Source organism: Sebastes umbrosus, chromosome 19 (assembly GCF_015220745.1).
Source record: "Sebastes umbrosus isolate fSebUmb1 chromosome 19, fSebUmb1.pri, whole genome shotgun sequence".
NCBI classification, from domain to species: domain Eukaryota; kingdom Metazoa; phylum Chordata; class Actinopteri; order Perciformes; family Sebastidae; genus Sebastes; species Sebastes umbrosus.
The window spans coordinates 18,151,372-18,178,859 of record NC_051287.1 but is presented as its reverse complement, the minus strand read 5'-3'; the positions used below and the strand labels follow the sequence as shown (position 1 = coordinate 18,178,859).

At 39.6% G+C, this 27,488-nt stretch overlaps 1 protein-coding gene and 1 long non-coding RNA gene across 3 annotated transcripts; one reads left to right on the top strand and one right to left on the bottom strand.

The window, feature by feature from the left end:
- Positions 1-164: 164 nt before the first annotated feature.
- LOC119478344 (calcium/calmodulin-dependent protein kinase kinase 2) lies at positions 165-26,743 on the bottom strand. Of its 2 annotated transcripts, XM_037753031.1 has the most exons (18): positions 26,506-26,743; positions 18,643-18,937; positions 18,013-18,342; positions 16,104-16,151; positions 15,116-15,169; positions 12,628-12,679; positions 12,316-12,449; positions 10,588-10,624; positions 10,385-10,406; positions 10,198-10,286; positions 7,511-7,710; positions 7,251-7,304; positions 7,066-7,139; positions 6,815-6,902; positions 6,005-6,136; positions 3,778-3,881; positions 3,505-3,558; positions 165-1,249 (listed from the first exon to the last, which is right to left on the bottom strand). In XM_037753031.1, exons 2-18 carry the CDS (start codon positions 18,868-18,870, stop codon positions 1,177-1,179), a joined length of 1,773 nt encoding a protein of 590 aa, XP_037608959.1. In that variant the 5' UTR covers positions 18,871-18,937; positions 26,506-26,743; the 3' UTR covers positions 165-1,176. The 2 variants fall into 2 exon arrangements, with proteins under 2 accessions (XP_037608959.1, XP_037608960.1); XM_037753032.1 differs by lacking the exon at positions 3,505-3,558 and having other exon boundaries at positions 26,506-26,740.
- Positions 1,313-14,211, top strand: LOC119478346. Its single transcript, XR_005204430.1, has 3 exons — positions 1,313-1,324; positions 6,531-6,533; positions 14,076-14,211. It is a non-coding gene; the product is annotated as an uncharacterized LOC119478346 (long non-coding RNA).
- Positions 26,744-27,488: the final 745 nt, after the last annotated feature.

Below are 27,488 nucleotides of genomic sequence, written 5' to 3'. Positions count from 1 at the left end.
CATTCACAATGTTTAACTTGAGGTCATTTTCTTTTCGGTTCTAGGTACAAACATCCACTTTGAGAAGTGAAACAAATACATGATGCAGTTGAAACAAGTGAAAATCTATTTCACCGGTATCACAACACACAACTTTGTTTGTCCAAATAATTGGAGAGAACTGATTTGCAGTTTTAACAATAAAAAAATTGAACTATGCAGACAGTAATTTTGCACCAACACATTCGGTTTTTCTCATATACATTTGGTAGATCAGTACCTTGGTTACTCAATTTGTTGTAGCTCTATGATTTTAAAAAAATACAAATAGCAAACACCAAAAAATCATATCAACGTTCACTTTCACTTTTTTTCTATGCTATCTTGTATGACTGATTGTTCACAAAGCACTATATCATTAAAGCTTTCTATTGATTGTAGTAAATGGGAGCTTTCATAAAGAGCCAGTGATAAGACCAAAAAAAAAAAAAATGCAAGTGAGCGTGCAAATGTTCATAAATAGCTTATAGAGTGTTTGCATTGGGAATGTAAACACATGCATTCAATGAAGTAAACATTTTTTCACTCCCCTTTTTTTTTATAATTTTGGGAAAACTGTACACCATAAAATATGTTACAAAACTGGGCACTGCTACTCTGCAGCAGAGTGAACCAGACAATCATTGTCAAAGAAACCTGCTCTACTTAAGAGCGTGTCGAGGTGATGACGAAGACGACCATCCCTCCCCGTAAACCATCGCCATCGCTGCCCTGTTCCCGCGCCCTGTGTACCTGAAAGAATTGTCAAGTAAAGACGAGGAGAAAAACACAAAAGTGGCTATAGACTACGATTAAAACACGAAACTGTACAGTTGAAGCCTGAGACGAGGCATGCCAGGACTGTAAACGCATGCAGGATAAGAGGAGGGAGAAGTGGGTTGGGCGATAAAAGCTGAAGACGGGTTCATGGTTCTCTTCTCGTGGGACAGTCTCAAGTATCACAACCCTAAAACTGAGCCTTTTTAGGAATGGGATAAAAGCTTTCAAATTGTTCTTTATTTCTCTTTTTTTTCTGCGTCCACCTCCCCAGGAAATGTACACAGGCGTAGGCTGCCAGTATAAAACTGTGAGTAAAGGGGTGTTGTGCTGTGTGGTTACAGGCAGGCAGATACCAGCGTGCATAATGAGCCCTCTGCATCAGGAAAGAGCCTCGTCCTCTCCCACGTAGGGCAGGTCCATGCTCCTCATGCCATCACCGCTCTCCTGTTTCCTAAGTAACACACCAGAGACGCAAGCATTAGATATAACATGTAACGTCAATCCTATATCACTGAGCAAGAGAGAGGTACTGTTAAGCTATGTTTAGGAACTGAAACCCACCACTTATTTGTTACATAATGCGAGGCAGCGAGCACGGAGGAAATGCTGTCGGGCAAGTTTACATATCATACACAAGGGGAAACTCAAGAAAATAAAGAAAAGGGAAAAAACGGGGGCGTTATATCAAAGAAGTTAATCATTTATGTCAAGGAGAGACACAAAGAACTATTCATTTACATTCAGTGCGGAGAGTGGTGCTTCATGCAAAGGAATGAGCAACAACTTATCTTGATAAATGGATGCTCTGGGCTCATGATGAATGCTACTTAAAATGCTACTTTTGTTTTCACACTGTCAAGACAGGCATTGATTACATTTTTGGAAGTTATTTATAAGTGTGGCATTATTATATTTAGCTGCATAATTACTAGGGCTGTCAAAGTGAGCGCGATAATAACGCCACTAATTTATGTAATGCGTCAACGCAATTGATCTTTCGGAGGTTGTAGCGGGCTCAGTTTAAAAGCTAGTTTTAAAGCTAGAGTGAAGATACTGGCATCATATGAAACAAGAAAACCTTGTTGCGAAGGAGGTTAAATAATGCTAAAAACGTATGCTAAATTTTAGTTGGAAAAACTGACCATTTTGAAAGGGGTCCCTTGACCTCTGACCTCAAGATATGTGAATGAAAATGGGTTCTATGGGTTCCCACGAGTCTCCCCTTTACAGACATGCCCACTTTATGATAATCACATGCAGTTTGGATAAAGCAAGCATATTTACCCACTCTCATGTTGATAAAAGTATTAAATACCTGACAAATCTCCCTTTAAGGTACATTTTGAACAGATAAAAAATGTACGATTAATCGCGATTACTCATGGACAATCATGTGATTAAACACTATTAACTATTTTAATCGATGGACAGCCCTAGTATGCATCAATTATAGTTCTTAGAAAGAAAGAAAATTGCAATTAGTGCATCTCTAGCTTTAATTATTTAAATAACTTCAATTGATATAATTTGTTATATTGTAAAATGGGATTTTCTACACTACACACCACATGCTTCACCAAAAGCACCCTCGGACATGAAATATACAGTAAATCATCTTGCAGGTATTATAGCCCATTTCATAGTTATAAATGCAAACATTCCAAATGTGTCCCAGTTTATTTCCTGTTGCAGTGTATGGCTTCGTTCGAAATCACATACTATGCACTACATACCCAATATGTGTATTATCGTTCAACATACTTCTGTGTGAATAAACAGTAGTATGTGTATCTTTTCGGACGCGCTGAACTGTAAGTTACATCGTCACTTCCTGAGAGCCTCATTGGAGGTTGGAGACGCGTAACCATGGTAACCCGTACCAACCTCATGTGACCAGGGCCGGCTTAAGGCATAGGCCATATAAGTGGTTGCATATATATTTTAAATGGCAGTGGGCGCCCTTCCTCATTTTCTGCATTGAGATAACAAATGAACAAAGAAAGAAAGAAAGAAAGAAAGAAAGAAAGAAAGAAATACACTTTCTTTACCCCTGTAACTCTCTTTCTCACACTTCTTTGACCAATACGACGATTTGTGGAAATCAAATTCAGAATTAATTTAAAATATACGTTACACATAGCAAAGTGAATTCTTATATCTTACAGTTAAATCGAAGCGTTATTGACGTTACAGAGCTGTCTGGTCTTTTATGAACGTTGTCGTCACCGTATTGCATTGTGGGGGATATTTCTACCACTGTTGTGTCCAGCATTTGCATACTAATATTTCACCGGAAACAGTGTGCAATATGCGTAGTATTGGTTTCATACTAAGGTTTCGGACATACTAAAAACTAAAAACTCACATACTGTACTAAATAGCATATTAGTATGGAATTTCGGACGCAACCCATATGAATGACATCAACTGACAGGAAGTAAACATGGACCCAAGCGCTCGCCTAGCAATGCAATTCCGTTGAAACAGCCTATAGAGTCAAGAGCACAGCACAACATTCCCAAAGATGGCTCGTCCAAACACCCTTAAACTAGCACAGGCTAGTTTACACACTCAAGAGTATTTGACCGTTAAAGCCATATTGAGAAATACAGCCGCTTATATCATGCCGGGGGTCTTACAGTATACTATCTAGACTAGCACTTAAACAGCACTACAGCAGGCAGGAGTTGTCCTAAAGTTATTTACCTTCTTCGGTTACAATGAATGTAGCAGTACCTCACATTGCCTGCTCTGCCTTTCCTGCAGGGCAGGAGGGGGGAGAAGAGAAATAATAACAGGATACTTGACAAACTACTTGACCAACATTAGCTGGCTATTCTGTATGCAAGGGATGAGGACCCAGCAGCTCTAAGTGGGAATATGGTAGTGACAGCACACTGCTACGAGTACTTTGACTCATAATGTTACTGCAAAGAGACAGAGTTTAGAGCCTGTAGTGTGTCTGTAAACAATCCTTACGTGAGAGTTTGCCCCGAAGCACACAAACTGCTGCGGTCTTCTTTACGGCCCCAGTCAAAGGGGTTCCCAAAGGAGCGCTTCCTCAGCATAGTTCTCACCAGGATCTGAAAAAGATACACAAATCCATGAATTATGCTCAGAAGAGTCAAGAAGAAAAGCTTCACTTTCATTCTTAACACTGTTCCGTTGTAAAACAATGGTAGGGTTATGGTGACATCAACACTAAACTTCATAATAAGCATCTTTTTATTCACTAGACGCTATAGTCTTATCATCCTATAGAATAACAGACAGCACTCAGCATAAACCATCTAGAAATGACATGTGCACGTAATGTCGCTGCACAGCAGAGATCATTGTGCCGCGACAATAGGGTCGTTTGAGATGAACTGCGCCTCGTCCTGGAAGGTGGACGAGATCAGGCGCCAGCAGCAGGGGGGTGGTGACAAAAAGCTGCAGTCATGTCGGGCAGTTTCCAGCAGCCTTCAAAGAATTTACAGGAAGTCCGAGAAATAGTTACATCCTGTTAGATCCGATCTGTAGGCTACTTGTAGACCACATTTGGATTTATTTATATTTGTTCGTAAATATATATATGTGTATATACTGTATATACAGTATATATATTGTATGTATATATATATATATATATGTGGAAATGTGCGTGTATCTGGTATTGTATTTAGGGTTGTCAATCAATCAAAATATTTAATTGATATTAATCGCATGATTGTCCATAGGTAATTGCAAATGAATCGCACATTTTTTATCTGTTCAGAATATACTTAATATTTAATACTCTCATCAACATTGGCAAATATGCTTGCTTTATGCAAATGTATGTATATATTTATTATTGGAAACCAATTAATAACACAAAACAATGACAAATATTGACTTGCCCCAAACTGCATGTGATTATCATAAAGTGGGCATGTCTGTAAAGGGGAGACTCGTCGGTACCCATACAACCCATTTTCATTCACATATCTTGAGGTCAGAGGTCAAGGGACCACTATGAAAATGGCAATGCCAGTTTTTCCTTTGAAGCGTTGTTCAGCCTCCTTCGCGACGAGCTGCTCTGACATGGTTGGTACCAATGGATTCCTTAGTTTTTTTTCTAGTTTCATATGATACAAGTAGCTTCACTTTAAAACTAGCTTTAAAATTGAGCCTGCTACAACCTCAAATCGCAAGTTGCGTTAATGCATTAAAGAAATTAGTGGCATTAAAACAAATTTGCGTTAACATGTTATTATCGCGTTAACTTTGACAGCCCTGTGTAAAGTACTTTGTAATTGCAAATTTTAGATAAGTGCTATATAAATAACCTTTATTATTATTATTATTATTATCAACCACACAAGGTATATTTGTTAACAGACTAAATGTTCATTACACAACATGAGACTAATAACCTACAATCTAGCATTAAATATGTGGTATGAAATATAAAATATGGTGTTTGTTGTCAAAAATAAGAGCCAATCAGCTCTTTGATCAGGCGACAGCCAGGCGTTTCCCATCATGCCCTGGGTCTCGCAGTCGGTGGAGAACAACTGCGGCCCCTGGCTCTAAAAACTGCGGTGATCGATTCTGCGCAGGCCTGGTTCATCTCGAACGAGCCTAATGAACGGCAGCATGACAGCAGATGAATTTGGAAGTCTGATGAATTTTAACTTTGTTTAAGGCGGTGGCCAGGTGCGTTCATAATTTATGTTGTGTCTGTCCTTTCAACGTAAGCACTTCACCGCTAGTTAGTGAAGTTCACACAAAAGAAGTAAGCGCCGACAGGCTTCAAATTCATCCCAAACGTTCATGTCTCTCACAGCATTTGGCATGAACTAATATAACTATAATGAATAGAAATCAAAACGACTAAATGAGTCAGCTCTAGCATAAAAAATGCAGAGAGGGCAATCAAGTAGGTGGTAATGTTGTAGTGGGGGTGGTGTGATGTGACTGAATATATAGTAAAATAAAAAAAGTAATATAAGAACTAGAAAAAATATCCTTTATACTAATACAAGTGTACAGAGAAGTAGCAATTAGTTTGCTCCTGAAAAGCCTTCATTCTCAGTTATGTCTCAATTTATGCATCTCTCAGGGTAACTGAATTGAAAACAACCCATACCCACTGGTGATATTTGACTTAATGACACCAGAAGCAAAAAACAAATTAGACTTGGGGCATGACTGTGTTGTTCATTAATGTGAGTGAACTCACCACTGTAGCCAGGCTGGGGATGTGTTTAACAGAGTTCTCCACCTCCTCCTCGGTCACCTCAATCAGCATACAACAGTTGTCATCCTCCGGAGGAAGGGGCTCAGCGCCGTGCCTCGTCACCCATGGGTGCACCTGGATGCAAAACATGAGAACAAAGGAGTTCTTTGTGTATTTAATTTCGAAATTCCAAAGACACAATGTCTCTAGAGGCACACAAAGACACATTTTATAGAACGGAGGCAAGTGCAAAGTCCTTTTAAAGTAGATCAAGTGAAGCTATGCAGGCTACAGGTTACAAAAGAAAATCACATTATTGACAGACTTTCATTGATGTAATATTTAGATTGAAATGAACAGAAAAAGAACATACAGAAGTCTGTATTGCCAAAGATCTGAAGCTTTCCTCCAACCACAAAATGATTGTGTTACACCACAGGTATGTATCATTGAGGCATCGGTGTCAGGGCAGCTTAAAGGGATAGTTTGGGTATTTTGAAGTGGGATTCTATGAGGTACTTATCCATAGTCAGTGTATTACCTACAGTAGATGATGTATATTTAGAATATTAATATTATATAAGTACCTCAAACAACCCCACTTCAAAACACCCAAACAATCCCTTTTAATGTGCAGATCAAAGAATGACTTCCTGTTAAATGAGCTGGTCTCTCTTCATTTAAACCCATTCTCAAAACACTTCTTCTCTTTTTAAAGTTCTTTGTCAGGTGGTTTAATGCCCTCTATGTTATATCAAATGTGCTTAAATGCAAAGTAATGGAAACAAGCAGCTTAATTGAAAGAGTGTTTACCTTAATCTGCGGGATTGATATCCTGGTCTCTGGATTCTTGTCCAGCATTTTCAGCAACAGATCTTTGAGATCATCCGAGATGTCAGCACTGTTGAGACAGAAAGAATCACAGCTACAGATTCAGTTACATTTAAATCACATTTTGCAAAGTAAAAGGTGAAGTAAAACACCCATTTAATCATGTAAACAACAGCCACTCGGGAGCGATAGATCGCCTTTTAACACGGGATGATTGGAGGAGCAGAACTGACCGATCAGGTAACTCCACAGGTTGTGTCTTGATTTTCTGATGGAGACTAATGATGCGCTCGTCCATAAACGGACACTGTGAATGAAAGAAAGACCAGCAGATTGTCATTCAGGAGAAACTCCAAAACGACAAACAAAGAAATCACAGTATCTACTGTATCTATTTCTGCCAAAAGCACACACTCACCACTCCAAAGACGAAGCAGTAAAGTGTCACTCCCATGGCCCAAACATCCAACGCCTTAAGGTTAAAAAAAAACATGATAAAGATTTTATATTAATAGTTGAAATCCACCACTGTACAAGAAAAAAATATGAAAACTAAGACCGCAAATTCTATAGGACTACTGAGAAAGTATTTATATAGATTTAATAATCAAAAACAAAGGTTCATGTATTTCTGTAAATCCTCCCCAGAGGGCACTAGTGAGTCGTCTGTTCCTTCACCTTTCCAGAGAAGTTCTTCCTGGTCTCAGAGAGCGCTTCAGGGGCGAGGAAAGCAGGTGTTCCCACTGTGCTGGTCAGGAGGGCATCAGTCCCCTCGAACTGGTTACTGACTCCGAAGTCTGCTATCTTGATGTGTCCGTCCTCTCCCACCAACAGGTTAGACGGTTTGACGTCTCTATGGATGATCCTCTGGTAATGTACTGTTAGAACATTTTTTAAAATGATTACAGCAACAAGATCCTGTTTGAGGAATTCTGCTTATGGCAAAAGATGATGAATATTCTCTTAACTAAGTCTGGAAAGAGGAGGGTCTTAAAATATAATTTTCACCTTCTCAGTATTTTAATACTGGCACACTCTGGCAGTGCACATAGACAGGAAGTTGGATAAACATTTCAGCAATTACAGCCATCAAAATGTATTTTTTTAACCTAACTGCCAAGCCTCGTTCAGTTACGATTACTTATAATGAGAAAAAGAAAGACAGTTTCAGGTTCCCTGGTGCAGAGCCCTGCCTCTCCTTCCCTCACTACTAGTCTCCTAGACGACACTTTGTGGAAAACGTCTTCTCCTGTGCTGAGATACATTAAGAGCCACCGAGCTGATGTGAAATGAGCCTCGTGGGTGGCTAGAGTCAAGAACAGCACAGGCTTGTGTAAATGGCATGGAAGAATTGTAGGATGAGGGCAGAGCTAGACACAAAAGAGCTTCATCTTCTTAATACTACGATTATATAATATACCTTTATCTCTATAGGGGACACAGAAGAAAAGGATCACAGGCAAGTACAGCTAATTATGGGATATTATTGTGTATTAGCATAACAAAACTGTTTCATTTCGAGGAGGTAATTATCTGTATTTGTAAAAAATGTGTCTCTGTCTGATGTTTTATACTCCAAGAAGGTTATGGTACCAAGTACCAGGCATAACACAATACATTTTAAGGATCTATGTTGGACAACTTAAAAAAGTATTTTTATTTTTTTTTTTTTTATTAATTTTAATATACAAGTCAAAATGAATCTGAATCTGAGAAAAATCTATATTAAACTTGCAGCTGGATCTGTATTCAATCAGCTTTAAATCAACGTGTGTCTAGATGCATAACAAATCATCCGAGGATAGATAAACAACCCTAAACGCCCCATTCTTAAAGGTATACCAAAGCGTATAGAAGCAAAGAGGCGAAACTCTAGTGTTTTTTGACAATAGTCGCTAGATGGCGCTGCGGTAGCGCTTTCGCCATTTTGGAGTGAAAACGCCAATGAGTCCATAGCTATGTATGTATAAATAGAGGTCTGTAAATCAGAGGATCATTTTTTTCGAGATAAATCAACTTCCAACAAGTACGAACACTTAAATAGCCCTCATTTAAATCATCAAAGTTGTAAAATTATCTAATAGCCAAATCCAGAGTTATTTTCCTCGGCATAATGAACATGCATCAGACCCACGGGACTGCACCGCCCTGCGCGCTCATATGACATATCCGGTTCTGCCAGCTTCCTGCAAGCTGTATGAGGCTGTAATAATGAATGTATTGGCTGTAATTCATCATGTTTATTGTCTTATAATACGCCCATGGGCTGTATGCTGTAAGCCTGTATCGTGGTGGCTGTATTAATGTTTCTGTTCCTAAACAACCGGCTATCGGCCAGTAGCTAGTAGTGCTAGTAGCATGACATAAACAGAATTTAATGTAATTGTAGGCTATTTACTAACACGCAGGGCGAAAGCACGGGACACAACCACAAGGTCCTTGACATGAAATGTTTCTGATTGCGCTCAAAATCTGTGTGCTGGATTTTTCTAATTTCCATTTATGTCCATCGCTCACTTTATGCTCCTTTGCGAGGTGGCCGGGTAAAAGTAAGTAAATAGTTATAATAATATGCATATTTATAATGTTTTTATTGTTTTACATGGGCCGTTTCGGTTGAGACATTCAAATTATGACAATAGAAATCATTTTGTTTTACTTTTGTACGACATTTTACTGGCGTCCGGTAGTCGCTTTCAGTCCAAAATGGCAGAGGCATAGCTCTGCTGCTGGGCGCTGACGTTGCAATAGAACGGACAATTGACTTTCACTTCTTAGCAATATACGTTCTTTGGGTATACTATGTAGCATTGTTGGCCACTCCTCCTCGGCTCAACGAGCGAGCTAGAGACAGAGAGAAAGCAGTGGTGGTCGAGCAAGCTAGAGTGTGAATGAAGAGAGGGAGCGGCGTTGATTAGAGAAATAAAACGTTATTTTCAGATTGTTTCACAGTGGTTTCGTTCTAAAGCACAAATAAACACACCCACACCTCCACACAACCCTGCGGAGATTTTGAATGCTATAGTGCTTCTAACATGTAAACTAACATGCTTTAGTTATGTAACATATTAAAGTTACAACATGCTATTTTTTATCAGGTTTCTAATTCTGTTCTCATTCCTTTAAGGGTAATTGTTATTGATAATAATACAACTACTACTCCTACTACTAATACTATTATTACTACTACTACTAATATACACAGGCACCACCACACATTTCTAGTGGGTCATAAGTGATGGTTGAGAGGGATCATTTTTGTATCAGTCTATAAGTTGTTTACTAGGAAAATGCTGCACATTATATCTTTAATGCTCAACCGTGCAGTCACAGACTGACTGGAAAAGGAGGTTTGGAAGACTCACAATACTCGATTCCCCGTAGCAGATCTTGGAAGTAAAAGCGTGACTGGTCCTCACTGAAAGGTTTATCTGTCGGCACCTCCATCACAGCCCTGAATACATAAACACGCACACAATTAGCAATCATAACTAATGAGATTGAGCTCATTCCGGTGACACAATCATTACCATAAAAGAGGCTTTAGCTTACCCTTGCTTGACCAGCTCAAACACTGTGACAGAAACACAGATGAGGTTAGTGATGAAAGCTTTTCACTTACAAAGACACAAACTGAAAAAAACAAGATCTGTGGGTTGGGTTACCAATAGCTCCCTTGTATGATTGCTTTATGCATGACTGTGTGTGGGTGTGTGTGTGCTGTTCTGGAGGATGACTCTCTGGCCACAACGTACCCATGTACAGATGGTCCTCGCTGGGGTCATCCAAAACCTGGCACCAAATCACAGGGAAATGGAAATGAGTGTAAACACACAAACACACACACACAATAGATCATCCTTTGTGTGCTGTAAAAATAAATACACACACAGTTTTGTTGTATTTGAGGCTCTTTAAGGGGCAGGGAGGTTTCAATCATTGCTAATCTCCAACGTCCTCTTTGTACAGATTTATGAGAATGAGCAAAATGCAACAGTGCAATTTGAAATAATAACGCAGATTGTTGTTTTGATCCTTATTTTTCCTTGCTTCTGTGACACTCTGCTCAAGCTTCTCTCCAAATTGCTCTTTAGAGAGAAGAGGCACAATCAAAACACAGGCCTCCCATTCCTTTGAATTAGGGCTGTCATGATATCAGATTTTCACTACACGAAACTTGAATAATAATAATGCTATCAGTCAAATTCATCTTGTTTATTGTGTGTTTTACACTCAAAATACAAGTGCAGGGAGGTGGAAAGAGTAACCATAACTGTACATATAAAATGAGGCGCTGGATTATATACACAATATTACCATATGTGAAATGATATGATATCTATATTTCATTTTTAAATATCACGGTTATCGTCAATACCGATATAATGCAACACCTTTAATTTGAAAGTGCGTTTAGGCTGCGGCGGTGGGCACCGCAGGGGATGTTGGAAAAACGCAGCGGCAAAAGATACCTACAGTATGTCACGCTGCTGAGACCGATCACGTAACCGGCGACCAGACCGGAAGATGCCGAAGGGAAGAAGAACCTTTTTATTATGTTTCAGGTTGTCCGTCCGTTCATCCGGTCGATGCTTGTGAATGCAATATCTCAGGAACGCCTTGAGCTAATTTCTTCAAATTTGGCACAAACATCCTCTTCGATGAACTGATTAGAATTTGGTCAAAGGTCATTGTGACCTCACAAAACACGTTTTTGGCCATAACTCAAGAATTAATATGCTAATTATGACAATTTCACACAAATGTGGAAATAGGATCAAATTAAAAAGTGATGACATTTTGGACAGACATGGATGTAAACTTGACTGGTTGGCGGAGGCATACAACCTCGAGGCAGTAATTGTAGTGTACCATGTAGCATTCGGCTGTTTACTAAGCAACTGTGAAGATGGAAGAGAGACTGATCGCCGCCGCAATGACCTTTCCAGAGCTGTACAACCCCGCCATGAGTACACAACATGACGTCACATGAAATAGGCCATTTGACCCTCCCACACCGCCGTACAACCCTGCGTTAATCGCTGTTGACCTGGTGTGAATGCAGCCTTTAGCCTAGACTGTTTTACTGTGGACAGTTTTAGCTCGATTAGGCCTAATTATTTTTGGCACTCAAATATCATGTTCTGATTTTTTTTTGTTCCCTTAAAAGGGATAGTTCGGGTGTTTTGTAGTGTGGTTGTATGACGTACTTATCCTCAGTCAGTGTATTAGATACAATAGACAGCGGTGGGCACGCCCCCAGTTTGGAGAAGCAGACAGGAGTTACCACACAGAACCAAAGCAATGTACTGTTGTGGACGGGGGCAGCAGCAAAACTTATTTTAGCCACCTAAGAGAAAGGCCCACCTAGAAAGATCAATATCAGTCTAAGTGTACGCTATATTTAAAATATTTTTGCCGGTTTACCTTACCTTTGTTTAGTTCAGATTGACCAAAAATGTTTTTATTTTAACAGCACCTACCTCTACAAGTTTCACCACATTAGAATGGTCCAGCTTTTTCAGGATGGCAATCTCTTGATATACCCGCTCCAGTGGTCCTTTGGGCTGAGGGGGACAATCAGGTGCTGCTTTGGCTCCACGAGGGGGAGGTCTCCCTGACGACGGAAGAGAGAGGGACAATGTGGGTGGGCATGAGTGACAGATGATAGAAGGACAGGATAGGACGAAAGACAGGGTTTCAGTATTGGCATGCATTGTTCATGTACCACCGGAGCATTATAAGAGACTGTGCTCTCTGCGGTTTAAACCATCTGCCCCTGGCTCCAGACTTACGTGGGAAACCTGCTTGCCTCATCAGCCTCCTCTTGGACAACACCTTCATCGCCTACAGGAGAGAACAGGAGACGGATTTGGACAGAGGGGAGGATAAGAGAAAGAGGAAGAGAGGCGGGGAGGGAGGGAGAGCCAAGCGGGCAAGAGATTCAGAGAAAAAATGAACAGAGAGGTAGACAAACAAAAAACAGTAAGACACAGCAGAGGGAGGTGATGCATATCTGACAGTGCACCCACTCACACACCTACAAATGAATATCCCAGCGCCTATAAATGTCTCTCCTCACCTTGAACATCCTTTGTGTATTTGTGACTGCTAACACTGACCACAAAAGCACAAAAGATAATAAAAAACTAGACTTACAAAAGAAGAACACTGGTGCAGAATGCAAGCATGCATGTAATGTACAGTGTCTTATTCCTTATCTTACAAAATACTCCAGAAAATCTCAACTAAATCCACTAATAATAATGTTTAGCTGTAACACATACAATATAAGTGAGACATTATGTGTATATACTTTGAGACACAATAATGTAACAATGTAATTTTGGACAATACGGTATGAGCTGATGGACTTCTGGGTCTTGTTAGCTCACTTCACCTGTTTTATTTTGAAATTAGAGATTAAACACACGAGTGAAACACTGCCCTGTTTTAAAACACATATGCATGGCAAACACATTTCAGGGCTAAAGAAGCTAGCATTTCTGCCACACTGCTTAGTCAGTGACAGGACTGTATAGGCGGACAACGCCTTTCCACTTCCTCCTCCACTGTACAAAAATGAAGCCAAAATATCCCAGATACTGGAGCCGCCATCTTGAGATTTTTAGGTAATTTGGAGCCAGAGCAAAGAACATATATTGCTATGCATATTGTTCGTTCCATCGCAACGTCAGCGCCCAGCAGCAAAGCTACGCTTCTGCCATTTTGGACTGAAAGGGACTACCTGTCGCCAGTAAAAACGTTAGCCTAAAAAGTGCCGTACAAAAGTAAAACAAAATTATATATATCATATTCTACCAAAATGGCCTGTGTTGAACCATAAAATATTATAAATATAAGAAGCGTTCAGCGTCAGTCCAAAATGGTGGCAGCGGCTGTTGGCAAAGAAACACTGGAGTTTCGTCTCTTTGCTTCTAAACTCTTTGGCCAGAGTCTGCGAGCTGCTGGAGCTTCGGTATCAAGGTCCTGTCCCCTACACCTGCCCGAGCCGATCATGAGCTGAGTACAGCCACAGCTTGTTAGCGTGAGCCACCTAGCTGCTACATTAGCACCACGGTAGCTGTTTGGCTACAAAGAAACAGCAACTAACCATAATATCTATAATCAAATTGACCATTATTCTATTACACAGACTCATGACGGTTATGGAAAGTTAAAGTTACATCTCCTCTCTCGTACAATTCCCGAGTCTCTGGCTCTGCGACTACTTCACTCAGAGCAGCTGTCAATCATGAAATCTCAGCCCCTTTTTATATCATCAAATAACTAATTTATACCAAACTTATCAGAAAAATTAACACTTGAACTTACATCAGCGTGATAAGAACTACCTAAAATTACAGAAACCATCTTTGTGAAAAATGTATTTGACATGTACTTTGACTTTTTAGTTTGGCTCATGTCCCATCCGCTAATATGGAAGGGGCGAGATTTATGACCTATACTGCAGCCAGCCACCAGGGGGCGATCAAGATGTTTTGGCTTCACTTTTGGGGAGCTGTCATGTTGTCCATCTTGATATACAGTCTATGGTCTGTGACAGGACCAGACACTTTTAATTCAAGCAACTTTAGTTGCTAAATAAAACAGCATTTCTTGCAGTTTTTCCTTTTAAAAACTATTAAACTGGAGAAGTGGAAAAAAGGAGCACTGACACTCAATAAAATTAGATGCTTTAACATCTACTCTGACAATTTATTTTTGACTGCCAGATCATAGAACTTGAGCATTTATTTCATTGGTCTGTCTTAAGTTTGGAGGTCTCTGCACATGGGGTCCTGAACAATTACTGTAGCTGACAACCATCGAGGCAGTGTTGAACAATGTGTGACAGCTACATTGTTCGGTGGATATTTTCCCCGTTCTGTGGAAATAGACTTTTTTTTTTTTTTTTTTAATAGCCTCAGTGCCCTCAGTTATTATGGCATGATATAATCGCTGAATGTGACATGTGGGCTTTGTCACTTGGGAGGAATATTAAAATAATCCCCATGTCATTGCCTGTCAACACCGTTCAGCTTAATGAGAACTGCAGCAATGATCACGGACAGCAAATCTCAAGCTGCTATTACGGCACTCAGCGAGGCACAATTAACTGGAGACATATTCCTATGTGGAGGATCACACCAGTAAATGTGTGTGTTTGATTATTATAATGTGTATTTGTGTGTGTGTGACAAGTAATAAGGAATGAGAGAGAAGTGAGAGAAACGGGGAACATAAATCACATCTGTATTTGTGTGTGCACAAAGAACTCACATAGTACGTGTTGTCATCCTCATTGTAAGCCAGCTTGACAACGCCGTAGGAGCCCTGGTCCGGGGAAGAAGTAAAATAGAACAGTAAGCCAAATAAAGTGAGATTGAGCAGCTGTCATTCTTCATGTGAAAAAAAAAAAAAAGAAAATATCACATTATGTGCGAAGCAATCTAAATAAATACAAATACACACACACACACAAGGGAAGTGTGTGGGCTGACAGTGTACACTGAAAGAGTACCAGCTGCTTCAAAGTGAGAACAGAGAAATTCAAATCATCTCCCTCTCGCTTTCATTTTTGATTTCAGGCTAATTAAGGAAACTGGATCTGGTTTATGCTATCAGGCTCCCCTGCCCACACACACAAACAGGAAATTCAGGATAAAAACTAGGCCCAATTAGTAGCCTGTGTGCACAAATTCATGCTTGAAAACAAACAGAGAGAAGGGGGAGGGACGGGGGGATCAGTTCCTGCTGGGGGAGCAGATTGGAGAGGCAGCACAGAGCTCATCCTACAGCCCCAGAGATGATCTGATAACAGGAAGCCTCTCCAACAGTCCTGAAAGGCTCTAATTGTCTCGGGCTGAACACAAAACCACACACATTAACATGTCTACCTTTCGTGCAGAAATCCAGAGCAGCCACGCACATTCTGTCATATGAAACCCACAATCGAAAAAAAAAAGCACACACACTTGTATCCACTAAGCCTCGGCACAACCCTTAGAGAGCGCTATTTATACCAGCCTCTCGCCCCATCTTCCAACTCTCTCCCCTGGCCTGGTAGTTTACACAGAGTTTGGGAAATGAGGACAGCCATGAGAGAGAGAGAGAGAGAGAGAGAGAGAGAGAGAGAGGATAGCGGAGACTGTTAGTGCGTGTCCTTGATGATGTGCGCTACTTGACAGACATGCAGTAGGCGGATGGGGAGAAGAAAAACGGAAGAGTCAGTGAAAGGGAGCAATCAGTGAGCTGTCTCTGATGGTACCTTTCCAATCTCATCTTTCAGCTTGTACTGGTTGAGTTGAACACAGTCCTAGAAAAAAAGAGAGATAAGAGAAAAAAGGAGGTTGTTTAGATACATCATAAGCATTCCTACAAAATCTGCTTTTCCTAAGAGCGCCAAACGAAATCCTGTCCATTAAATTCCCCTTCAATTAATCTTTTTTTTTTTTTAAGTGCCACGTTTTTGCACATCAGTGTTCCCAAGGTGTCTTCCAAGTGGAGATTTTCTGTGCTTGTCAGCGTATCAGTATGACTCTGCAATCACTGTCCCAGTTCAATTTGTCAAAGTAAAAACCTCCAGGTTTGAGATTTGAGAGGTAGGTGTATGTGTTAGAAGGAACTAGGCAGTCTAGTACAGGTGTATTCTATTCTGGTGAAAAGCGAGTATGGATTTTAAACAATGAGCGATGGGAACACATTCAAGCGCTGAGAACAAACAGCCTACGGAGAATGATTCATACAAACACCTAGGGATGCACTGACTAACCAGCTCTTCATTAAAAATACATTTTTCTAAATGTAGTTTGATTGTTTATCTCCTAAGACCAAGAAAGATAGTAAGACAATGTCAATATACTATTCAGAGGAATTACAATGACTAACAGCATTACACGACTGTCTGTCATTCACCTTGATGAGGAAATTTCAAAATAAGTCACCTAATGAGAGAGATTTTTTACCTACATTTACAGGTTTCTGCATCTATGTGTAACAGGGATCTACTATCTACATCTACTGACACTGTAAGACCTTACCTTTGCATCCACAATCTTTACCAGTGTGCTGCTGCTGCTTTTAAGACAAATGCACATGTAGTTCTGCTTACTTTCAGATGATGCTGATCATTTTGATAACTAGCAGATGTTGGCTCTGCGTGAACATTAGTTAGATTGTTTGTTCATGTGTAACATTTTATGCAATGCAGTCCTGAAGGGAATACACTGGTCAGATGGTGCAGAGACCGTAATTGGTGTGAATGCCGGAAGCATTTTTGCCTCTCTCCCCATCTCACCCCCCCCTTTCAAAATAAAACCCCCATAGAGTAACTGTATTTTAACAGGAAGCTCAGGATGAGGCTAATTTTTAAATAAAAGCTCCCAACTCTCACTGTAACTCTCACTAGAGATGGACCTAGTTTTTTCAAAATAAAAGCCCAAGAAAGTAATTCTATCTTAACAGGAAACTCAGGACGATGCATTTCTTCAAAATAAAAGCCCCACAGAATCAATCTATCCCAACAGGAAGCTCAGGATGAGGCTTTCATTTCAAAATAAAAGCCCCCTACTTTCACTGTATTTTAAAAATAACAGGGCTTTTGTCAGGGAGACCTCAGTAAATGTTTTATCCTTAATCCAACAAAGACAATTGAAGGAAACCTCAACTCATTCTCAGCATACTCATTTACAGTAAGTCCTTGCTCTCACATTTTCATTTGAACTTCTTTCATAGCTGACTATATTTTTCATCATTCATCCCTTTCCCGCTTTTCGAACTATTCGTACTGCTTTAGCTGTTTTTTCATGCATTTCAAACTATTATCAACTGACTCATACTCTTTCATACATTATTGGTATTATTCAACATTTAAGCCAGCAATTCAGCGTAGCGTCAGCTCTTCAGCATCCAGCATTCACACCGCAATTTCTTCAGAAATTGCTTTTCTAGTTATATGTCATCACAGTTTTTTATTACAATGGCTGTAGCCTCATATTAGCTAACTTCCTGGGATTTCGACTTGGTTTAACTGTTTTTATAGCATTATCTTGTGTTAACAGTATTGTTTGTTGTTCCAGGCTGGGACACATTTTAAGCAGAAATATCAACTTCACAAAAGGCCTTAAATTTCAAATTCTTATCACTGGAACTGTGTTAGCCTCAAGGCTTAACCATACCTGGAGGTCTGTGATGGAAACACTGTGGGACTCCACAGTGGGCCGGCGGGGCAAGCGTGGAGAGGAATGGGGCGACGTGATGGGAGAGTAGGGTAATGACGGGTAAATGTAGCGCCCGTTGAGTCCCGGTGAGCTGCAGGGTGATGTTGCAGTTTGCGAGCGCTCCTGCAGGGACAGTTTCCGGTCTGAAAGGTTTAATCTCCCCCTTTCAGGTAACAGAGCCGCTGACCGGCTAACAGTGTGGGACAGCAGGTCGCAGGAAGGAGTCCGGAAAGACGCCGCCACAGAGGAAGCTGGCTCGGGCGTCTCAGAACTGTCCATTTCTTCTACCTGACATTTGATAAATCATATTTATTTTCCTTTTATGCATGTTATGTAAGGTTGTCTATGTGCAGGTATTATATGATGGTGGATATGTAGAATTTGTCTTTTTGTATCAACTTTACATGGTCTTAAAATCTTAACTATAAAGTGTTGATTTGATAAATCTGAAATGTAGTCTTTAAAAAAAGAAATATGGCCATGTATCATCATGTCTCAAGCGAATTATTTAATTCAGTAGAAACCCAAATGTCCAATTAGGCTCCATCTCTGGTACACATAGTGTTACCTAGGTGTGATTCATCTTACCTCATCCTCCCCAGCCTCTCCAGGCGGTCTGCTGGGTTCGTACTCCGTGACCACGATGAGGGACTCCATGGGGTCTGGGGAGGGCGTCTCAGAGTGGGCGTTCAAAGGTGGAGCGGGACAGCTGCACAGCAGATCCGGCAGGGGTTGTGAGGGCTGCGCTGGAGGTGCATGACCGCAGGAGGCCGGCGGCTCAGCAGAGGGCCAGGGGGTTACATGACAAGGAAACATGGTGCCTCTTCACAAAGACCGACAACCACTGCTCCATCAGATGGGCGCCTCGGGGGGGAATTGGTGCCTAAGACACAAGAGTAGATTGCAGAATTAAAGAATTACATGTGGAGAACAATTGCTGGCCTTTCAGACATTACTATTAACACTTTCTTATCATTTCTTACATACCAGAGATGTGCTCATAAGTTTCTCAGAAACAATGACTAGGGCTGTCAAAGTTAACGCGATAATAAGGCGTTAAAGCAAACTTGTTTTAACGCCACTAATTTCTTTAACGTATTAAAGCAACTTGCGATTTTTAGGTTGTAGCGAGCTCAGTTTTTAAATCTAGAGTGATACTGGCATCATATGAAACTAGAAAACCGACCATGTCATACTAGCTTGTCACCAAGGTGGATAAATAATGCTCCAAACTTTTGCTAAATTTTGGCAAGGAAAAACTGTCATTTTCAAAGGGGTCCCTTGACCTCTGACCTCAAGATATGTGAATTAAAATGGGTTGTATGGGTACCCATGAGTCATCCCTTTACACACCCATTTCATGATAATCTAATGCAGTTTTGGGCAAGTCATAGTCAAGTCAGCACACGGACACACTGATAGCTGTTGTTGCCTGTTGGGCTGCAGTTTACCATGTTATGATTTGAGCATATTTTTTATGCTAAATGCAGTACCTGTGAGGGTTTCTGTGCATATTTGTCATTGTTTTGTTAATTGATTTCCAGTAATAAATATATACATACATTGCATGAAGCAAGCATATTTGCCAACTTCCATGTTGATAAGAGTTTAAATACTTAACAAATCTCCCTTTAAGGTACATTTTGAACAGATAAAAAATGATAAAATTAATTTGCGATTAATCACTATTAACTATGGAAAATCATGTGATTAATCGCAAGTAAATATTTTAAATACCTTAACCTTGGAGCTGAGTAAGCTTACTTTGACATAACTTTCACACAATTAACTCACAAGTCATGTTTATCAATCGGTTTTAGCCACCTCTCAACTAGGGCTGCACAATTATGGCCAAAATACTAATCACAATTTTTTGATCCATATTGAGATTATTTATCACGATTACTCATTTTTAGCGACAACATACTTATTTCACTTTTACATTAAAATAAACAGAGCACTGCTTTCAATTCTATGCTGTGATACAGCCCCGTTGATGTACAAATTAGGGCTGCACGATGTTGGAAAAAACTGACATTGCAATATTTGTTTCTTCTATATAATTTATATTGCATTATGAGAAAATACAGGAATATTCACCCCACCCTACTTTTGTTAGCTACATTTTAAAGTTAAATGCTTCGATCTGGTGCACTTTGAGAGCAAAATTAGCAACATTAAGAGCAAGAAAATTAATTCTATGCGCTTAATTTAATCATAAACACATTGGCTGTGCAGATAATATCTACAGTATACCCAAAAGTGAAGCCAAAACATCTCGATCACCGGCTGGTGCCTAGCTGTTAGTTTATGGAAGCGCTTGATTTGATATGCTACAGAGTTTTCTATGAGCAGAGCACGCATTTTAAACATCAATATCACAGGCGATCATGTTTATTTAATTGTGGGTAGCCAAAATTGTGATAGTGATTAATATTTGATTAATTGTGCAGCTCTACTCTCAACCCAAATTAGGGTGGGCTGGATGCAACTAATATCCAAGTTTCCTGCTAAAGTGAAATATCAAATCCCTCCTTGCTAGACATTAATGGATAAAAAAAAAACTACGAGCTGCGATTAATTTGCGATTAATCACTATTAACTATGGAAAATCATGTGATTAATCGCGAGTAAATATTTCAAATCGATTGACAGCCTTAAAAACGACTAATCGACTAAAGAAATCTTAGTCGACTAGAGGGGGCAACTTTGCAACCAAAAACTGGACTTTACTGAGGGAGGTCTAAACAAACAATATATTATGCAAACAGGAAGAACAAATATCGATAAACAACCTGTTCTACTTGAATTATACTCCCTTTATTATCTCAATGCCCAGTGAATTTCCCTGTTGACTCTGTGACCATGCAGGAACTGACTGAGTGGGAGTCCAGGTAAACGAAAAACAGAGGGTAACGGTATCTATTTAGCCAAGAATATTTTACATCGTACACAGTATAAATCCTGTGGCAAAGTATGACTGAATTTCTATGCACGACTAAAGCTTAATTACCTTTGCAACACAGCTGGAGCACCGCGTTTGACGGGCCAGCATGAACCGTGTTGTGGGTGTAATGAAAGGGTGTGGGGAAAGAAACAATCAGAGATGCCGTTCACTAGCTGTGAAACATAAGGAGATGCAGCTCTTTCCGCCGAGTCTGGACTTTTTCCACACATTCTGTTAAGTGCTAATTAATGCGTTGCGAACACGTCTAGTATCACAAACTTCAGCTCTAAGTGGACAGATTTGACGCGTCTATAAAAGCGACGGTTCAGTCTGCTTTTGATGTCAGTTATATAACACGGTTAATTATTATATGTGCAGCGTCTAACCAAAAGCCTTTTTTGCATAATTTCAAGAGGGCCATTTTCCATCTCAAAGTCCACTCAGCTTATTATCTGCTCATTATCTGTGAGAGGAAAATGGAGAGAGAGAGAGAGAAGGAAAGGAGGGATGGAGAGAGAGAGAGACGGAGAGGATCTCTTGATTTTCGTCATGGTTTTTGACAGGATTGTGTGGCACTGGGAGCTGAGTTAATCTCACAGACACAGGAAAACAGGGAAGAAAAACAAGACGGTGGGAGCTCCAGCCAAGTTCAGAATGAAGACCATGTGTGGGAAGAGACACCCACTCCAGGTGGCCTCTCTACCTCCATTGCCAGCGATACAGTATATATATATATATAGCGATGTAAACTCACAAAAAGGAAGATAGAATCACCACACATCTACACAGAGACTCATTGAGCATAACATAACTTTCTTACTGCCTGGTCCTGGTATAACCTCCAAGTTATCCTGACTATTCTTAAAAGCAGACACTCTTGTGGCCTTTACATTTCAGGTAAAATGACCCTATTGAGCTGAAAAAAAGAAGCTCTTGAAATCCAGTTTAGTACAGTATCACTGCCACCAAAGCACACACACAATGTGCCCCGATTAAGTGGACTCGGAGTCGGCCTCGATGGACTAAAGGAAAATATAGACCCGTGACCCTGGATGAAACTCGCAGTGCACCAGCTCCAGTGGGCTTTTTATATCCCGAGAAGAGAGGCAACTTACCAAGCTTGACCTACTTTGATCTCAGATAAATGGCAAGGCTCACATCAAGGCCCATTTTCCATTCATATTAAGAGGTTTATGTGCAGTTGCTACATTGGTTGATGGGGAAAATGTCTTTTACATGATATTATCACTAAGAGCAAGACACAGAAATATCACTGCAAATCTCATTCTCTGCCCAGCAGGGTTTGGAAATGAGTCCTGAATATCAATCAGACAGTGGTTCATTTTGTCTTTGGTGGTTTAAAGAGGACCTATTATGATTTTTTCCCTTTCATATAGTGTGTTTAGTTTTAGTGCTATAAAAGGTCTGCAAAGTTACAAAGCCCAAAGTGCACACCAAAGGGAGTTACCCTCCCCTACAGAAACACTCGCTCCTGAACTGACTGAAACGCCTTGCTTGAAATCCCAGCTGAGTTTCTGGTGATGTTTGCGTGTTTACAATTAGGGAAGTGAGTTTCTGAAACTACAAAATGACTGAAGCCAAGCACTCATTGGAATCCTTAACCTTGGAGCTGAGTAAGCTTACTTTGACATAACATTGACACAATTAACTCACAAGTCATGTTTACCAATCGGTTTTAGCCACCTCTCAACTAGGACTGCAAGATTACGGCCAAAATAACAATCACGATTTTTTTAATCCATATTGAGATTATTTATCACGATTATTCATTTTTAGCGACAACATACTTATTGCACTTTCACATTAAAATAAACAGAGCACTGCTTTCATTTCTATGCTGTGCTACATCCGTGTTAATGTACAAATTAGGGCTGCACAATGTTGGAAAAAACTGACTGCAATATTTGTTTCTGCTATATATATATATATACAGTATATATATATATATATATATATATATATATATATATTGCATTATGAGAAAATACAGGAATATTCACCCCACCCTACTTTTGTTAGCTACATTTTAAAGTTAAATGCTTCAATCTGGTGCACTTTGGAGAGCAGATTTAGCAACGTTAAGAGCTAAATAATCAATTCTATGCGCTTAATTTAATCATAAACACATTGGCTGTACAGATAATATCTACAGTATACCCAAAATTGAAGCCGAAACATCTCAATCATCATTTCTATGAGCAGAGCACACATTTTAAACATCAATATCACATGTTTATTTAATTGTGGGAAGCCAAAATTGTGATCGTGATTAATATTTGATTAATTGTGCAGCCCTACTCTCAACCCAAGGGTGGGCTGGACGCAAGCTAATATCCAAGTTTCCTGCTAAAGTGAAATATCAAATCCCTCCTTGCTAGACATTCATTGATAAAAAAAAACCTCCGAGCTTGATGGGCCGAAACAGCGTAGGCCCCAATGCCTCTATAGTTCCTAGACAAAGATGCTCTACATCATGGAGAACTGAACTGCTGGCTAAAGCCCTAAACTTCCCTGATCCCTGGTGATCACAACAGCTAGACGAAGAACAAACGGTTGGATTTGAGGCCTCGTGAAACACCAACAGATGCCGCCCAGCTCCAGATGCCGTACTGCGCCTCTTATCATAACAAAAGTCACATGATCTGACCTTCACTATCTGGGCAGAAGGGGGGAGGGGTTAGAGAGGACTTATCAGAGCTTGCAGGGGGGTCCGAGCCATGTACAGCATTAATAACAACACAGACACAGTCCCACAGACATATACATGAACAACACGGGGCCATCTGGAGCAGAGAGGAGGATCCCCCAGCGTCATTAAAAGATCAACAGGGCAACCCTGTCAGTGATCTGCGGAGCCGCGGAAGAGATAAGCTCCTGTAAACGGAGGGATGAGTGTCCTCGGCCAACTTAACTGTAGTGTCATTATCACACAATCACAGCTAGATATTACTGAGATCCTGGAATATCTAATTGGCAGTCAACATGTTTTAAAATATCCAATACCAATTAGTCTTTGCTGCGAAATACTCTTAAAAGAAAGGTTATTGAAGATTATTTTCTGAATTAATGGTCAGAAAATGGTGAAAAATGTGCAACACAATATCCAAGAACCCAAGGAGACGTCTTCAAATTGATTATTTTGTCTGACTAACCATATAAAGATATCAAAAATGATACTAAACAGAGAGCAATCTTCACATTTGAGAAGCAGGAACTGCCTAATGTTCGACTTGAACAATTCATCTATTATCAAAGTAGTTTTGTTCAATGACTGATCCATTAATCGACACATCATTTCACCTCTAGTTGATCATTTTCTTCCTGAAATATCTAAACTGTAACAGCTGTTTTCCAATACGTTTTTACAGGAGAATGAACATCCATAGAATATGGAAATGTATAGCCAAATTGGTCAACAAAGGACATTTGAGAAAATATACAGTGCTTTTAATTCTCCCAACTTAAAAAAAAAGATATGATTTACAGTCCATTTGATCACCAATGAGTATGTTATCAAGTCTGTCATTATATGATGAACCAAGCCACTGTATCCTTATAATGGGGCGTTCATTTTAATCAGGAATTTTGCAAGTCAGTTTTCAACTCCGGTTATAAATTCATGGATTCAAACGCATCAAAAGACTTAGAAAGACATAGTGGAAAAGAAGAGACCTAGAAATCAGTTCTTGGTCAGGAGTATACTGAACTTAACCTCGCGAGTAACACGACTTCAGAATATTCACGACACATATGGAATAATGACTTCAATCTCACAAGTGACGAAACAGCATGGGTGTAGAAATATGGCCATTAGGGAAGGACATTTCCATATGCAATATAACCAGAGAAACTCAATTTAGGATATTGCATCATTTACAGATCACACCCCCAGCTTAGGCACAGGATGAATTCCAAGTTTGATAGAAATGTGCTCAAAATGTCAACTAGAGGTTGGAAGTTACTGGGATAAATATGTTGGTAATTTGGTTTTTACTGTCCACTTTGACATTGAACCTCAGGTGTTGCTTCTCGGTTTACACAGTCCTCGTATTAAAGGCTTTCATCAAATAAGTATACTTATATTTGCTGCCCGGAAAAATATATTGCTTAGATGGATTGATGATACACCATCAACAATTGTGGAATTGTGGCATAAACTGATATTTGAGCTAATACCAGTGGTATATCTAACATTCAGATTCCTTTAAGACTTCGACATCCTTCTTTAAATATGCTGGCAAAAGACTTACAAATATTGTACTAAAGGGTTTGCTAGATTACAATATTGAAAATTGGCAAATTGGCATTTTAAGGCGAGATGTTTATTTACTGACTTTTATTGTTTTGTTTTGTTATTTTGTCATTGAATCACTGTCGATCACTGTAATCAACTGTAATGGACTGAGTGCCTCCTTATCCTTATACACATACATACATACTACATGCTATGACATTTTCCATTACATATTAATGATTGTGTCTATTTGAGTATCTTATGTGATATGTATATCATGTGTTTTGGGATCTAAGTCCGATTTTTTTAGTTCTTGTGACCACTGTGTGTTGGTGTACTGTTGGGTTTGTCTGTATTTGTGATTAAAAGCATAATAAAAATATTAAGACAATGGAGTAAAAGTGCTGCTGGGTCTCTGTGGTAATCACATACAGGTGCTCTTTGGATTCCTTAGCAATAATTGCAATAAAATGACTCATTTTAAACAACCATTTTAACCATGTCAAATAAAGGCATTTTAATTGTGTTCAAACACTACAGTGTGCCTTGGATCATTTTTGAGGGAGACTTGCATTTTTGTACTTTTTTTCCACCCATGCAATGAGCCCTTCACAAGAATGATAATAAAACATATTGTTGGAAACATTAGAGGAGACCTACAGGCCAACATTGGATGCTATATCTTTTATAAAAAGAACATGTCAATGCAACTTTGGATTGTTAAAAAAGCTACACATAATAAAAACAAAACTGTTTCCATTAGCAGCATTAACTTACTTTGAGCATAAGTAACTCTATTCACAATGAAACCATTAGACCAAAGACTCATTACCTTTTCATTGCAATAACTCTGCAATTTCAGAAACACAAACAACAAGGGTTTATCTTTCCTAGTGCTGTAATGGCTGTCTTATGATCACAACTCACTGGCTGTTAACATTTACACGAGTAGGTGCCTTTTTTTATTACAAATTCACGTTAAAAAGCGTCGTCTTTGGTCCCATAAAGCTAACTTACAGCTCTGAGCTTCACATCTGCAGCAGCTAACGTTAGCAGCTGCCTCATCTGTCAGGATCCAGATGTTGTTGGGCAGGACTCAGAGGATGCTAGTGCGACTGAGTACCGTCAATAATATGCCCGATGACAACGCTACAGATGAAAGCAAAAAACGAAATAAAGCTTTAAAAAAATCAACCTAACCATAGCATGTTATTTAGGCCTACAAGTTAGAATAGTGAGGTTTCTTTACCTGCTTCTGCTGCGGTGTGAAGTCGCGTCTGCACTACGACAGCTATAGCTTAGCTGTTTGAGCAGCAGACTGATGATAACCCATGAAGTGATGGACCAATCCAGCCGAGCACACAGGTCCCGTGCTTCACATGGAGGAAGTGTGTGGTGATTTATCAGTTTCAGCAATATGCCTGCATAAAACACCCACATCCGCGGAGGAGGTGTAGTTTTTACCTTTTGTTCTCCTTTTCCTTTAGCTCACGACCTCATAATAAAAACACTTCATGGTTCTTTTGGTGCTTTTCTGTTACTAGCTCTTAAGTGGCCGACTGGCTCCCCCCTGTGGTGGATTGGAGAGTTGCACCCTGGAAGTAACAGCAGCAGCTTTGTGGAGGTTTTACTCCATATGTTTTATATATTTTTATATATGTGATTTTTTTATATTTAAATTATATAATTTTTATTAGAGTTAGCTAGTAATTTTGTTAAAAAATAAATCAAAGCGGGGCCCAGGGCCTTAGTAGTGGTCTCTACAGACTAACGTGGACTGAGATCTCCAGGTATATTTTCATGTTGGTTTTAGTGTTTGAGATGCCATTATCCCATCATTGTGCCTGATTATTCTTGCTTATTTATATTTGTTTTAATTAGTAGTAGTAATTTCATTTTGTGTATGTGTATGCGCATATGTATATTTTTATTTTATATAATTCATTTATTTTGTTTTTGGCTCTTTATGCGGAGAATGTGTTCTGTGTTGAAGGTAAGTTTGAAAAGAGGGGAACATATTTGTATTATGCTCCTTAACCCTTAATTATTTGACCCTTCTGAAATCAATAAATATACTATTTTAAAAGAAAAATATATTTTTTTAAATATATAAATAAATTAAACAGTAGATACATGTCCTATCAGGCATGTTATAGTGACCAAGATAGCAGCTTCTTAAATGACCGCTGCCATTTTTTTTCCCAAGATGTACTGATGCTCATTTGAGCATGT

Coding starts and splice junctions, on each gene's coding strand:
- LOC119478344 (XM_037753031.1), bottom strand. CDS start 18,870: ATGTTTCCTTGTCATGTAACCCCCTGGCCCTCTGCTGAGCCGCCGGCC. Junction 15,170..16,103: donor TGAAAGATGAGATTGGAAAG/GTACCATCAGAG, acceptor TCCCCGGACCAG/GGCTCCTACGGCGTTGTCAA. Junction 12,450..12,627: donor GAGGCAAGCAGGTTTCCCAC/GTAAGTCTGGAG, acceptor TTCCGTCGTCAG/GGAGACCTCCCCCTCGTGGA.